This window comes from Akebia trifoliata, chromosome 10 (assembly GCF_017979445.1).
Source record: "Akebia trifoliata isolate Shusen 1 chromosome 10, ASM1797944v1, whole genome shotgun sequence".
In the NCBI taxonomy this organism is placed as follows: domain Eukaryota; kingdom Viridiplantae; phylum Streptophyta; class Magnoliopsida; order Ranunculales; family Lardizabalaceae; genus Akebia; species Akebia trifoliata.
In genome coordinates this window covers 381392-396897 of record NC_141384.1, presented here as the reverse complement: position 1 = coordinate 396897, position 15506 = coordinate 381392, and the positions used below count along the sequence as shown (strand labels likewise).

At 34.0% G+C, this 15506-nt stretch overlaps 1 protein-coding gene across 2 annotated transcripts; it reads left to right on the top strand.

Annotated features, from left to right (window-relative positions):
* The first annotated feature begins 5864 nt into the window (after positions 1-5864).
* On the top strand, positions 5865-15463 carry LOC147392537 (uncharacterized). Of its 2 annotated transcripts, none has more exons than XR_015182342.1 (13): positions 5865-6251; positions 8897-9184; positions 9389-9462; positions 10267-10426; positions 10524-10548; positions 10705-10794; positions 11077-11248; positions 11334-11407; positions 11718-11787; positions 12074-12145; positions 12226-12354; positions 13223-13296; positions 15101-15463. XR_015182342.1 is itself a non-coding variant. In XM_086456737.1 (13 exons), exons 2-13 carry the CDS (start codon positions 8959-8961, stop codon positions 15157-15159), a joined length of 1230 nt encoding a protein of 409 aa, XP_086312863.1. In that variant the 5' UTR covers positions 5869-6251; positions 8897-8958; the 3' UTR covers positions 15160-15463. The 2 variants fall into 2 exon arrangements, 1 of the variants encoding a protein (XP_086312863.1); XM_086456737.1 differs by having other exon boundaries at positions 5869-6251; positions 12221-12354.
* The last annotated feature ends 43 nt before the right edge of the window (positions 15464-15506 follow it).

Below are 15506 nucleotides of genomic sequence, written 5' to 3'. Positions count from 1 at the left end.
ACAAGGCCAACTCATTTATTTATTTTCACAAAAAAAAGGAATACAAAACAATATACCCATATGTGACAAATTTACCAGCAAATGGAATTTTAAGTTTCTCAGGGTTCTTTCTATAGCCACTGCAACATTTTGGAAACATGCATCAACACTTATTGACAAATCTCATGCTTTCATCTAGATGGATAGTGACCCTGTTTTAATCTAATCCCATCACACACAGCTATGAACAATTTGGCAACTAATTTTATTTAAGAGGTGTAACTTTGTGAAGGATTCATTCAAAGTAATATCAATGCTAATTTATCATAACAACAACCAAACAAGTAATTTACAAGGGAGATGTGTTTCTTTGAGGGGAAGAAAGGGACATTGAAGTTTTTTTTTTTTTTTTTCCTTTAGTTGGGGGCCAGAGAAGAAAGAGGAGGGTGAGTCACCGCCATTGCCTGAGAGAGGACGGTGAGAAGGCGTGAACGATGATCGTTGAGATGAAGTTACCCTCTAGCAGAGTAACGAATAAGAGAAGAGAAGACTAGTTGATTTTGATGGGGAGGTAAAAGTAATTTTGAAAATTTCATTGTAAAAAGCTTTTGTTTTGTGTAGATTTCATCTCGATCAATGGATTTTCGTTTAATCCGATGATTATTATAGTTTGTGGAGATATAAGTAGATATATGTGTACACGGAACGCGACCATTTATATATATAAATCAATTTGATTTGAACTTGATCCAAGGTTTTGAAAATGAACAACTACCAAAATCCCAATTTTAAAATTAAAATTTAACTGTGAAAAATAATTTTTTTATCAAAATTCATAAAATTTCGTCATCTACAACCCTGAAGCATGATCATAGTTTTGGATGCCATAAGTTAAACCCAATTAGTTTTAGTAAGGGTGAAATCCTTAATAACTTAGTAAGACTAGTCAAATTTTATTTTCAAACTGGCTTGAGTCCTCTCTTTTTTAGTAAGAGTTGTAGAGTGACCTCAATCACACTTTGCTGACGTGGAGGTGCATGTAAAATCGGATGCTTTTCACTCTTATCTTGAGGAAAATCATCTACTGTTTCGTATATTCCTCCACATGAACAAAGATTGAATTGAGGTCAAACTTGAGGTCACTCATACGTTATAACTAATGTTAAATGACATGGGTGCCCTCATCTTTAACATTTTATCATATTGGCGAACAAGTCAAAATGGATCCAATAGATTATCAAATTAGATCTTTACTGGAATTAAATTTCTTAATATACTTCCCAAGTTATTTTAGTAGAAAATCTATTTTTTTATTGTTTATAATTGATTTTTTCATAGAAAATAAATTTCACCCTCATTCAAAAGTCAAATAAAGATTATATTTTATTTTCTAAATATATCCCTAAATTAAAATTCTAATATTTTCTTCTTGTTCTTCCCAACCATCATCTTCACCACCACTTTCGCTATCATCACGCCACCAGGGGCGGAGTCAGATTTTGCTCATGTAGGGACAACCACGAGTAAAAAAGAAAAATTATGGGGACAATTAAGAGTGAAAAAAATAATTGTGAGGACAATTAAGAGTAGAAAAAAATTTTGTGGGGACAATAGTGATAAATTTCTTTATCCGCTACTCAAATCTGTTGCAATAGCACATTATTCCATGGAATTTGAAAACTCTTGTAGGGGCAAGTGCCCCCACTGCCCCCACTCTAAATCCGCCCTTGATCGCCACGAGAATTGCCACCAACGTCATCATCATCTCTATCGTTAATCGCTCATCTTCCCATCTCTTTCTCTCTCTTCATGATCGCCCCACGACCTCCCCATCTATGTTTTGAATTTCTTAACTTTTTATTTTATTCTTATTGATTTTATTTGGAAATTCGAATAAAATGAGTAGTTGCATCATTTGTATACGAATTTTTACCACAAGATCCAACCTAATTATGTGTTTCAAAAGAATCAACGTGATCGCATGTTGCCACGTGATCTAGGATCAGAGATTTGCTATTATTATGCCACGTTTCAATCTAACAAAGAAGCGAATCTTTATAATTTTAGTAAATACACGTGGCAGTATACTGTTGATTTAACAGCTTTGTACATATAATTGGTGACAGAAAATCTTTACTCATCATCGAGTGGTTTCCAACTTTTAGCACGTGGGCCACATGTCTTGTCCCCTATTTTAGAAAGTTTCTATTAACACACCAATTTTTTTACTTATAAAAGAAAATTACCGTAGGTGAGCGAGGTTCCAACAACCAAACAGGCCCACTGGGCCCATTTACATTCCTATTTGTTTCATTTTTAAACGAACACTTTTTGTCATTTCAAGTCTAAAGTGGTAGGTAGATTCAATTTATCATAATCAAGATATAATTGCTCTTTCTTTGAGGTTGACAATAACCTCTCTTTTCTATATAAATATAACTTACTTTATCTCTATGTTTGATCTATTAAATTTGTGATCAATTGAGGGAATCACGTGCTATGCATGTGATAGTTAGATAGTAGACTTGTCCTATCATCCAATGCCTAGAAATCATCAATCAATTAGTTTCTAAGTGGAGTGGTTTGAAGGTTTACCTATGCAAATGAGCCGAAAGAGTGTCACATGCAATATTTGACATCACCAACACATTGATGGGATGGTGACCTTCACATGCAACCTGAAATTACTTTTATTTGTCGTTAACAAATAAAAATGACTGATGATAATCTGTTGCTTTTTATTCAAACTCCCCCACGCACTCCCAAATCTACGAGATGGGGGTATACAAGGGCATCTGAAAAAAGAGCGTCAGATTATCACGGCTCAATAAAAATATCTATTAATTTTAATTTTTTTTTATTAAAATGATTAACAAATTAAAATCATCTAAGTTGAATCTTTACCATTTGATATGTATCCCACCGCATAGTTATTGGTAAGATTTGAAGTAATGAGAATGATTAGAGATCAGATAGGGTTGAAAGGTCGATTCGAGGCACAATAAACATCATCATCTTAAAATTGAAATTTACCTCTAACAAAAATCAATTTCAAGATATAATGGATTGAACTTGAAATTTTATGATAAATTGCTTGATCAATTTGTTTCTCTGAAAATCAAAATATATAGTTATAGCACATTGATAAAACAAAATAAATTAAATGAAAGTAGAATACAACAAAGTTCTTCTTCTTCTTCTTTTTTCCTTTTATACAAATAAAATGTGTGTAAAACGAGTGAAATTAACACCTTTTTAAACAGAGTTGAAGAGATGTTTAAATTCCTTCCAAATGAAGGATTATTTAGGTTTGTAATAAACTATTGTGTATTTCATTTGCTCATACTTGGTGGGTGGAGCTTAAGTATGACAAAGGTCCTTTTAAAAAGACTAATTATCTCAAATTATTGTCCTTAGCACTTCACATGCGATCAATTATATGGTTGATGTTTTCTGTGGTGTCTTCGCTATCTCATCTTTTTAGATGGGTACTAATGTTGGGAACTGACCAGACAAAATTTTGGAAATTAATGAAATAAGGATTAGTGAAGGGTCGTGATGATCATGTCAAATCTCTGTATGGGTGAGTGTGGAGTGGCAATTTTTTTTATCATATCATCAATGACACGTGTCTCCTCAAGACGTATATAGTACTTGGCAAATAACATCTGCTCTTGAATTTATTTTCATCGATGTCAGTAGATGTAAGAACTTGTATTACCTTGGGATTTGTAACAATTGCTAATGATCTCAGCCTCATGTACTCATGGATGTGCCTGCAACAACACCTCTCTGACGTCCAAGTTAGAACCTTAGTATAAAAGAAAGTAGTATCAAGTTTAGAGGGGGAGAATCTCATCCTTTTTTGTACCCATCACCCATGTATTTATAGAGTTCGAACCCTAAGATCCTCCATGATCCTCTTGTCAAAATTTTCTTATACATGTTAGTAGTTTGTTTTGATCAGGAATGCATTCAATCCATATTTCAGTATTCATTCAATCTTTTGATTTAGGAGTTTCCCCCTTAATTTGTGAGTTTCTGTTTTTATCCTCCACGTATCCCTGATTTTTTAAGATTTAATTGACTTAGCCTTTTTGTTGCGTGTTGAACTTAATATCTGAGGTCCATACTTCCTTTAGATATGAGTTTTGATCTATTCAATTACTCATGTTTGATAGGAATCAGATAGCGAACCTCGATGCCCTTTTTCCATTTCAAATCCAAATGTGCCACATGTTAACTCATGAAGTCTTACAAAACATATCCCCCACAATATCAAATAATATTGACCCCTTAAAAAGGACTCACTTAGTTTTGAGAAAGGAGCATGTGTACAATTAACAACATAGAAGTGCTAAAAAATAAAGAATTACATCTATGTCCCTCTTTATCATAAGACTCTTGCCAATGAATAATGAACACCTAGATTTACTTTAATTAAATTCACTTTAACGACGAGATCTATTATCGTTTCTCACATATCCCTGAAAATTTAGAGTAAGTGCAAATTCTTCGAATTTATAATCTACCATACGATTTATTACAAAAATAGGCAAATGCTTATGTGGACATTAACATTAGAATTTTGATAATATGAAGTAGTTTTTTGCTAACACCTTTTTCTCTCTCCTGCCCATAGTGAAAAAAAGAAAACTTTCTAATCTAATCACCTTCTGATATTCAAAAACATGATCCAATGCAATGTAGTTGTAGAGGAAAAAATTATATGAACTTAAAAAAAAAAAGTTATTTTTCACTGTTGAATTTTATTTTTAACTTTGGGTACTCACTGGCTGTCCATTTTCAACACCTTGGATCAAGTTCAAAAATAATATTTTTTTAAAATATGAATATTTCCATAAAATCTAGAAGGTTGTGTTGTTGGATTGTAAATGTGATAATCAATGTGGGCCCAATAATCCTTTTTAAGATGTGAAATCTAGAAAAATAAATATGTGGGTAGTGGGTAAGAAAGAATCTCTCTCTCTATTGCTGATATTATTTACAGTTCATGTCAAACGTTTGTTGGGTTGTGAGCAAATACGTCAATTAGCATCAAGGGCGTGAAGCAAAACCGCATCATATTATCAGCACTCTTAACAGTATGCAGTCAAGAAGAAAAATTGTCCAAAATTCTTATGGAGATAACAAAAGGTCAAGGTAAGTAGCACAATGCCAACTTGGAACAATATTGAGGCACGTGAAAATTGAAAGTCTCCCCCATAATACACATTGATTGGGTCCAAGTGACGTATCTTTTACAGGACTAATGTTTTGCAAAACTTAGATGATCAATCAGTTTGGATCAATTTCAATTTTATATGTTTAAATGATTTTAAATAATTTGTAATTTAATATAAAAATGAGATTCCTGAACTTTTATAACAAGAAATACTACCTTTGAAATTCATATTAACAAGCCAATCGTTATGGACTAAATTTGATCTAGTTTGGATGGGATGGATTGACACTCGCTGGTCCAAATTAAAGTGTGGCTGTGGTTAACAGGTAAGAACAATGTTGAAAAATCTCATTTTAAAATATTTCAATCAAAGAAAAATTGAAATGTTCTTGATCAAAATATTTGGAGGCAATCCAAAGTTGCAAACATTCAATTGTTAGACTTATTTCTTCATTTTAAATTGGTATAAAAAAGCTTTATAAAAAAAACTTTATCAAAACTTACTAAGGGTCTTTGAGTTCAAATGGGTTATCAAATTGGCAATCAACCACTACATCCCCATGTATTTCATAGAAAAATTCAGATAAAAAAAAATTCAATTTTTTTAGGAGTTTGATCCATGGCTTTGAAAATGGACGGCTAATGTATTCTGTCTAACTATGGTGAAAAAACAACATTTTTTTTTAATTTGCTTGAAACATAGTAAGATTTGAATCTTACTACGTTGGTAAGGCTAACAACTTAAAACTTTAATTTAAAGCATGATAAAGAGTTCATAGGTCATATTTATAGTCTATTAACTGGCTTTTCAGCTTCTAGAGTAAGAGATCTTTGGTTAAAATTCGTTTTTAACCTTCTACGATACGATACACTCAGTCTTAGCGGAAACCGGAAACCAAAAGCTTACGCGGCGGGAAAAAGAAAAAGACTCCGAAAGCAATCGAAAACGAGTTAACAAAAGGAAACTCTCAATTCTCTCTCTCTCTCGCATTTTCTCTTCTCCGTTGAAGATCTAGGAAAGAAGGCGAGCTTCCTGAAGAAGTTTCGTCCATTTAGATCCAGAGCTGAAGCAGTTACAGTCTTACAGGTATGTTTCCACTAATCTCTATTAAACTTCTTTTCGAATCTTACAATATTGTGATTGATAGAAATATCTGCCTTGAGAACTCGTTTGTTTCCATTGATGTTGATGACTTTTGATTCGGATTTTTGGTGAAAATCAATCAAATGTAGCTTGTTTTTTGTTTTTTTGTCTATAAATCGAAGTTTAATGAATTAGGATTTGTTTAGCTAAGATCGGCTTTTTATATAATCAAATCGATTTTGGTTCTTCATGTGATTTCTCTAAAAGTCTTTGTAAAATTTTGATTCCGATTTTGTATAAAAAAATGTGTTCCGAGTTTGAACATTACTGGCATTAATCTGAAAATTTTATGAAACTTATTTTGATTGATTTGTAGGGATAAAACTTTGTTATTTTTTTTTCCTTCAATTAATTATTATCTTTTTCGAAATCTTTTTTTTTTCAGATTTTTATCAGAAAATTTTCTACATAGTTGAGCCAAATTAGACAGAAAACAATCTCTTCAAATATTTTAAATTTGAGCAAATTTATTTACTCTCTCTCTCTCTTTGCATTTTTAGTTTCTGAAGTTCATACAGAGCTTTATTACGGTATTACCCTACTAGAAAGTGAATCTGTTACAGAAATCATGGGCGTAAAAGGCGTAAGGGCATTTTTGTCTACCAAAGGTTAATTATAGTATCCAACCATTGTTGGAGAAAAAGAGTAATCGTTTGAAGCCTTAACTAAAGGAAAATATCCAACGTCGTTGGACATTGAATATCCAATGAACGGCTGAAATGTAAAGATATTTCATAGGGATTCCCTAAGGAAAGGAAAGTTGCAATTCTCCAATTGATGGAGCGTAGAAAGGCCCAATAACTGATTCTTTAAACACTCCAGTAAACTTTCACGAAGGTGTCACTATCTTCTTCGAGTTGGACACCCTTAGTGTCCAATGACCAAACCTTTTAATTTTAAGAGTCGTGCTGGGGTGACACAAACGGAGGCACAGGTGTCGTGTACATTATCATAAATGCTTTTTCGCCAAATACAAGTAAAGAGCATCTAACGTTATGTGCGGGCCACCACATAATTTGTGTCACGCTTGTATCTCCATTTGTGTCATTCCAGCATTTTCCCTTAATTTTAAAGTTATCATAGAAGGAAAATGGTGGAGTGACTTTACAATTGACATAGATTCACACTTTGCTGATGTGGATGTGTTTGTGCATTTGTATACGTATGTGTATGTGTATGGAACCGAACCATTAATGCTTTTCTTCAATATTCCATCGAAAAGCGTGCACCTCCACATCAATTTTAAAGTCATTCTAGTACTACGACTCATCGCCTAAAACTTGACTCATGTGCGTAAATAAAATAGGAAAATGCTGAACTGACTTCCTTAAGCACTGTGTAACTGTGAAAAAAAAAAATACTTACCCCATCAATCATTGTGTAAACATTGCCCCCATAGTACAGTGTTGAATGGTAAATATGTTAAATTATTAATATATGAAAAAAATCTCAAACCTACTCAACTAACGTGGAATGTGTACTGACACAGAGATTTTTCCTTGTGTATCTCAAGGAAAAAATCTATTTTTCTATGCATATTTCATGTTAATTGAATGTATTTGAGTGCTTTTATTTTAAGTCCCAATTTGTAAAATAATTTACAGTTGTTCAAAAAAGACCCTCATTGATGTGTTGGGGTGTTAGAATCAAATTATTTTTCTCAAGACACAAGAAAATAAATCAATGATTTTGTTTACACTGCCATGTCAACGAGTGTCTTTTTTAAGTTAGTTTAATGTTTTTTAAGAATTTATTATCAAAATTTATGGTCAATACATTTTTTTTTCTTAAAACCCATTAATCTTAAAACATATGTGTAAATCTATTGGCTTGGATTCAAAATCATAAACGATCAAATTTGTTTTGATAAATCATAAAATTAATTGTTTAAAATATGATTTGGTAGCTTATAAAAAAAAAAGAGTATGATTTGCTATCGAAACTTGTTTGAATCAACTCACCAAGCTGATTAGGTAAAATTTGGCGTACCCAAGTTAGAAATTCATCTAGTCTACTAAAATATTTCATCAACTCAGAATAGAAAATGAGAGTTATATACTACCATCCTTTATGAAATTAAAAAATAAATATAATTTTGAATTGTAAAATATTCAACAAAACTTAAAATCTACCTATTTGACTCATCTGAGTCAAGTACTCTAAATCCATTGAGTTGGTCATCCCTCTCGTGTCATGGTAGATTAGATGAGAAAGTAAATCTGTGCTCCATGGCATCTTTCATGTAAATCGGTGAAAACTCTCGTAGACGAAAATACCCTTTATGTCTCTATCGTGCATCGCAAGTACCTACCGTCCATCTATTCCAACAAGAAAAAGGAAATCGATAACGAATTGTTTTTGCTTCCAAGCGACTGCATTTCAGTTATAACATAACTATGTTTCTACCTCCCCATTAGTCTGTCATTTTTAAAATTACCTCCCTTGATTAAAAACAATTAGATTGGACTCCCTCATCCATTGGTGTGCCTAAGGCTAAAAATTTGATGATGAACATGAGGTTTTCATAGGCTTTCTCCCTAATTTTTCAAATAAGTACGTGGGTCGTTATGGGAATGTTTTGTCTGTAGTCTGTAGTGCAGGTAAATGTTACATCACAACTGAATTCCACGAAAGTTGTTGGCTGCTTTCTATGATGAGCAGCATCATACAGCTTAAAGAGCAAGAATTGGAGAGCAACATGAGCAGCAGAAGCCAGAGGTGCATTGAATTCATGGAGGAATCTTGTTGGAACCAGTTCTGTATTGGACCCAATCCTTGGATGGCTCGATATGTCTATGGTTTGATTTTTCTCCTTACAAATCTATTGGCGTGGGCGGTCAGGGATTATGGTCGAAGTGCCCTGACTGAGATGGAAAGTAAGTTTATTCCTTTCGCACTAGATTTTCTATTGTGTCATTGCCCCCACAACTATTTCTTTTACTCTTAATTGTCTCCACAAATTTTTTTCTACTCTTGGTTGCCCCCACATAAGCAAAAACCTGGCTCTGCCCCTTTCCACGTCTGTACGCGACGCAAACACTGAACTGGCTGATGACATTTTGACGTTGATGTTGATGCAGGACTAAACGGATGCGAAGGTGGACGGTATTGTTTGGGCACCGAAGGTGTGCTGCGCGTCAGTCTCGGCTGCTTCGTATCCTTTTTAAGTTTTAAAGCTACAATGTAGTCCGTACTCTCCAAAGGAATGCAGATTCTCTAGTATCAATGGTGCTGACTAACATCAGTCAACACCACCCATTCTTTTTTTCCACGTGGCATGACAGTCCTATTTTCAGTCTTGGTGGACTTCCCACCAAAAATCAGGCCATCCCAATTGTTTGTTAATGAAGCCCATGTACAGTAAAAGAAATGCTTAGTGCAACTACAACCATCCTTCAAATCTCTATATTTAGAGATGAAGGCCTCCGAACCAAACCCCAACCGACCTTCAAAATGAAGAAAACTCCTCCATATCACTGTTTATATACTTAAATATAGAGCGGAAAGAGAAGATTTGAAGGCCAATCTTTATCACTGTTCACATTTTCAGAATACCTATTGTGTCCCCCCACCCACTTTTTTTTTTTTTGGTTTTGTTTTGTAAATGTCGATTTGAGTTTTCTCTTTTCACCTTCTTATGTGAATGAATAGTGTTTTAGAGGAAGGAATAGTGATTTGAAGTCAGAGGTTGGACTTCGAAAGTGGTTAGGAGCCTTCAAAATGAAGAAAATGCCAATTTGAAGCCCTTGGTTGGAGTTGCTGTTAGGCAAATAGGCCCCGTAGATACATATTTGCATTTGGGACGCTAAGATTACAATAGTTGTAAGAAATCAATCTTGACGTGCATGCTTTTAAAGTAGGTGTTATGTTCAATTCTGTGTAACAGTACTTTTCAAGCTTCATAAAAAACGTGCATCATTCAAAATTTCCAACAATGTATTCTTTAATGTGGAACTAGATATTTTACTTTACAATGTTTCTTTCTACGGCTGGTACAACGAAGTTGTACGAACCTAGAGACTCATGGCACTCTGGATGGTGGTCTGCCAAGATTATTATGTGCATTAGCTTGATGGTGATTCCATTCTTTATTCCCACCGCATTTATTCAACTCTATGGTTAGTTAATATTATATTTTTCTTATTCATTTCTATATAATTTTATCATATTCAAAGATTTGAAAGCTATTTTTGTTTTAATTCTATTCTATTTCAGGGGAGATAGCGCATTTTGGTGCCGGGTATCAATGCTTTCCTGTTTAACATTTATTTTTATCTCAGTTTCTCTTTCAAATCCAGTGCAATCTTCTCGAGGGAAACTTAAGCAATGAGCTTTCTCTTCGAAGATTTCGCTACAACTTCTCTTACACTTGGTAATTCTTTCAAATTTTTTTCAGGGTCTTCCTCCTGATTCAACTCATAAGTGTAATAAGTTTCATTAAATGGCTGAACGATTGTTGTCAGTCCGACAAGTACGCAGAAAGATGGTAAGATCTTAAGTCTCAACATTTGTTGATGTAGAAAATTTACCTAGGCAAGGCACTACGAGTGACTTGACGTAGTGCCTTGACATCGGTCCTGAAAAATAAAAAAAGGGAACATGCCTTTAGACACTGATTCATAAAGGAGTTTGAAACAGTTTTTAGCAAAGATGCAAATGTTTCATGAGTGAAATTTATGTGTGGTTCAACATATGTTGGAACATTACCTTCTACTGACATTAATCACCCGGGTATTGACACTGATCTATTAGAAGATTTGTGCTGCAGCCGCTTCCAAGTAACAGTGCTTTCAATTGCGGCTTACGTTGCTTGCATATCGGGAATCATCTTAATGTATATATGGTATGCACCTCAGCTTTCATGTCTTCTCAACATTTTCTTCATCACCTGGACAGTGGTACTTCTTCATCTCATGACATGCGTCTCTCTCCATTCAAAAGTAAGTAGAAGTATTTCACTTGCACTTTTATTGTCCATGTTCTTACATTGTTTCTTAGATATAGCTGATCTTTTCATTGAAACAGATAAATGCTGGCTTTTTGACTCCAGGATTGATGGGGCTCTATGTTGTATTCATCTGTTGGTGTGCAATTAGGAGGTACAATTTCAAATCGATTTCTTTGATTTTATTTCAATTTACAATATTTGGCTCGCCCTGATCTTAAAAACCAATAAAAATGAACTCTATTGGTTTCTCATGAAATATTATGTAACTTAGACATGGATCTCAACTTCTCAGACATGGTATTTGTATGCATGCACATGACCAAAAGTGCACAAGTCCTTGATCTTCTGCCAATCTTTGAATTCTGCATACTTTTGGCTCAAAGATATGCTTTTTTTTTTCTCATCTGGTGGTTTTCTTTTCAGTTCAGTTTAATTTGATTTCATGTCCTTCCCATTTACAGTGAACCACCAACAGAGGCTTGCAACAAGAAGGCAGAAGCTGCAGCAAGGGCAGACTGGCTTACGATCATAGTAATATTTCAAACTTCTGAAATTTTTTTAAAGAGTATCCATAACTTTAAAAACATGACGAAATTATCTTCTAAATTCTCCACACTTGAAATGAACAAAAGCAGTTTTTGGTTTTCAACGAAAAAAACTCCAAACGATTTGCATTTTCATTTCATGTTACAAGTTTACAAGGCTTCCTTGAAAATGTTTAAACTGCATTCAATTTTTTTTTTCTAGCCTAGTGCCATAATTTTGTAATTCATACTATTAATGTCCAACAAATAACGTTGAAACTCTTTTGTGGCAGAGCTTTGTTATTGCAGTACTCGCAATGGTTATAGCAACATTTTCAACTGGCATAGATTCCAAATCCTTTCAGGTTCATCCCACTCACATAAGAACTTATGTTTCGTTAACACTTTTAAAACAATGTATCTGACAGCAGTTGTTGCAGTTCAGGAAGGAGGTACCACAGATGGAAGATGGTGTCCCATATGGTTATGGTTTCTTCCATTTTGTTTTTGCCATGGGAGCCATGTACTTTGCCATGCTATTAATTGGTTGGAATGCTCATCATACCATGAGAAAGTAAGTTTGTTGATAGCTTACTAATCCAAACATGTATCATTTGATAAAACCTGCATTTCCTTTCTCGTGGATCATGAATAAATTTTTTTTCCTATCCTTCGACATTCTATGAGTGTGCTCACTGTCGAAAAATTCATACAAATGAAGAAAGTGAACAGTCTCGAATTTACACAAACCATCTCAATTGTAACAAGGACATATCTGTTGTCGGTCTTTCTTCCTTAAAAAGTTCAGATTCCATAAATTGGTTCCTCCCAATTAAACAAAGTGAACCAAATGTTGCACTTTAAGGATCACATCTAATTCTGCAGAAATTCACAAATTTTGGAAAACTGAGTGCTGAACTAAGGCAATGGTGCTCTAGAAACTTTTTTCTCAATAAATAACCATTCTAACAACCAAATATTTGGTCATCGTTATCATCAAATCCTCGTCCAAGTAATGTGGGGATGGTTGAATGAGTCATTTTCCTCCACTCAAATCTGTATAAAATCATGACTTCTGTTAAGTCAAGCGTGTTCATATCCACTCTCACTCCCTCAATCCTACTTTTTTTTTTCTGGGCATAAGCTTCAGTGCTCCTTAAGATACTAAGCGAAGGGAGGCCCAGCTGCGACGGACGGTAGGGAGTCCATAGTACTTGAAGTACTGCTACACCACTACACTTGGTTCTACATATACAGAACTAACCCCTGGAACTTTCAGTTCACATGTTCCTTCTAACCGGGATTGTTAACGGGCTGTTGTACATAGAAAAAACCATCTACATCGTGACAAAGAAATATTTGAAATTATGATAAATTGCAGGAAAACTGTGTCTAATATGTTTCTTTCTACACTAATATAACAAATTTGATTTTGTTTGCAGGTGGACAATTGATGTAGGTTGGACCAGTACTTGGGTCAGAATTGTGAATGAATGGCTTGCTGCCTGTGTTTACAGTAAGTACTTCATAACTTTTCCAAAACAACAATCACATTTCCTCCAAACAGACACCATACTTGGGATTTTCAGTATGGGCAAGTTAAAATAATATATTAAAATGTAAAGCTAGAAATGTTTTTCCGTTGCATTAACATAAGGGGATGTGATATGACCTCATTTAATATTGTCATCTCACTTTCCTAACTAAAAGATGCTACCAAAGAATTTTAGTTGTTACTCTGCTCTGATAGAACTGCCATCAGATTCGATAGTGTATCGATAACTATATACACAAATGTATTTAAGCACGGTCTTCTTCTCTGTTATTTCAAACTCTACAGAGACAGATACTTGCCAAAGGCACTACGATGCCTAAGTTAAGATGCAACACCGCAGTATTTCTCTAGCAATACTTCAACTAATCAAACAGCCCAACTTGGATGACGGGGTTCAAGCTTCCTCAACCCCGTCATCCACCTTGGGCTTGGGGTCTCTAGTAGTGGGTTTTGAATCTTTCATTCTTTCTATCTTCACCAATCATACTAATCTCAAGATGACACGTGTTCGGCCAATGGGCTGACCGGTCTAATCCAATTGTTACCTTTGAAAACCGAACTTGATCCATTGATAATCCCAAATTGTAGAAATATGAATTTTATTGATAATTCTTGGATGATTCTTACAAAAGCTCTAGTAGGGTATTTATAGACATTACATCAACATAGATATATGAAAACTACCTAATATAAATATTCTAGAATATCCCAATTGATATATTCTAAATATCAATATATATTCTAGAATATCCTTCATCACAACCTTCCATTTGTGATGAGATACACTAACAATGATACAGTGTATCTCATGTATCTTAATACAGTGCATCTTATTCTCTAACATCCTCCCGCAATTGCATGGTCCTTTGAAAAAAGAATATGCAATTGATTTTGTTGAATAATTGCTTGATCTCATTAATGGATATGTTCATTGATCGTCAAAGTGCCAATCGTGCTTGCTGGTGGTCACCATCTGTCTATGAAGTCCATCACTGTCGCATCCCGCTCTTTTTGAGTCTGTCGGAACCAGTGGCTTATTAGACCAGATCTGTCATGATCTCTCCCAGAAACATAAGAAGTAGGATTGTGCCATTTAAATTAAAGAACTCTCGTTGGAGAGATTTTAGATAGGAAAAAAAAATGAGATCATGTAACATGAATGTGGAAATTGGGAGATTTGTAGAGATGTAGAAGGAGTTGTGATTTTTATTGGAAAAACAAAAAAACCTAGAATAATAGCAAAGAATAAAATAAAAGATATCTAGGTCTGGAACATAAAGAAAGATGATATTTTTATTGAAAAAAAAAACTAATAATGTAAATAAAATGATTAAGGTTCGGCGATGGCAGTGGTGCCATCGCCAAAGAAAGGCGCACCAAGATCGATGTGCTTAGTGAAGCTTGAGCTCTGATACCATGTAGAAATCTGAATTTTATTGATAATTCTTAGATGATTCTTACAAAAGCCCTAGTAGGGTATTTATAGACATTACATCAACCAAGATATATGAAAACTACCTAATATAAATATTCTAGAATATCCCAATTGATACATTCTAAATATCAATATATATTCTAGAATATCCTTCATCACAACCTTCCATTTGTGATGAGATACACTAACAATGATACAGTGTATCTCATGTATCTTAATACAGTGCATCTTATTCTCTAACACAAATCATCATCATCATTAAAGCCCAGAATGTATCTACTATTTCTTCCTTTTTAATTATTGTTGTTATCAATGATATCTTTTTTGCAGTATGGATGTTGGTTGCTCCCCTTGTTTGGAAGAGCAGAAGAACAGCAGAATCTACTTGAGAAGTTCAAAATGTCTTCCCCATCCCAATTCATTCTTACATATCCTCAAGAAGTTGATGTACATACACTTAAAAAAAAAGAGAAGAAAAAAAAAAAAAAAATTCCCAATTCATTTTACACGAGCAATCATATGGTCACTCGAGTTCACTCAGACGACCATAATTATACTATGTGACTTTCAGCTGAAATATATTTCTAAAGATCTTACTTGAGATAAGCATTTTGTATACGCAAATACACTGTTGGAAGACCCTAGACTTTCTTCTGTAATTCAAGTACTAATGAATGTTACTTATTGGATTCATTCTGCACTTCTAAAATTTGTTTCTATTTAGTAGTGCTCTTTA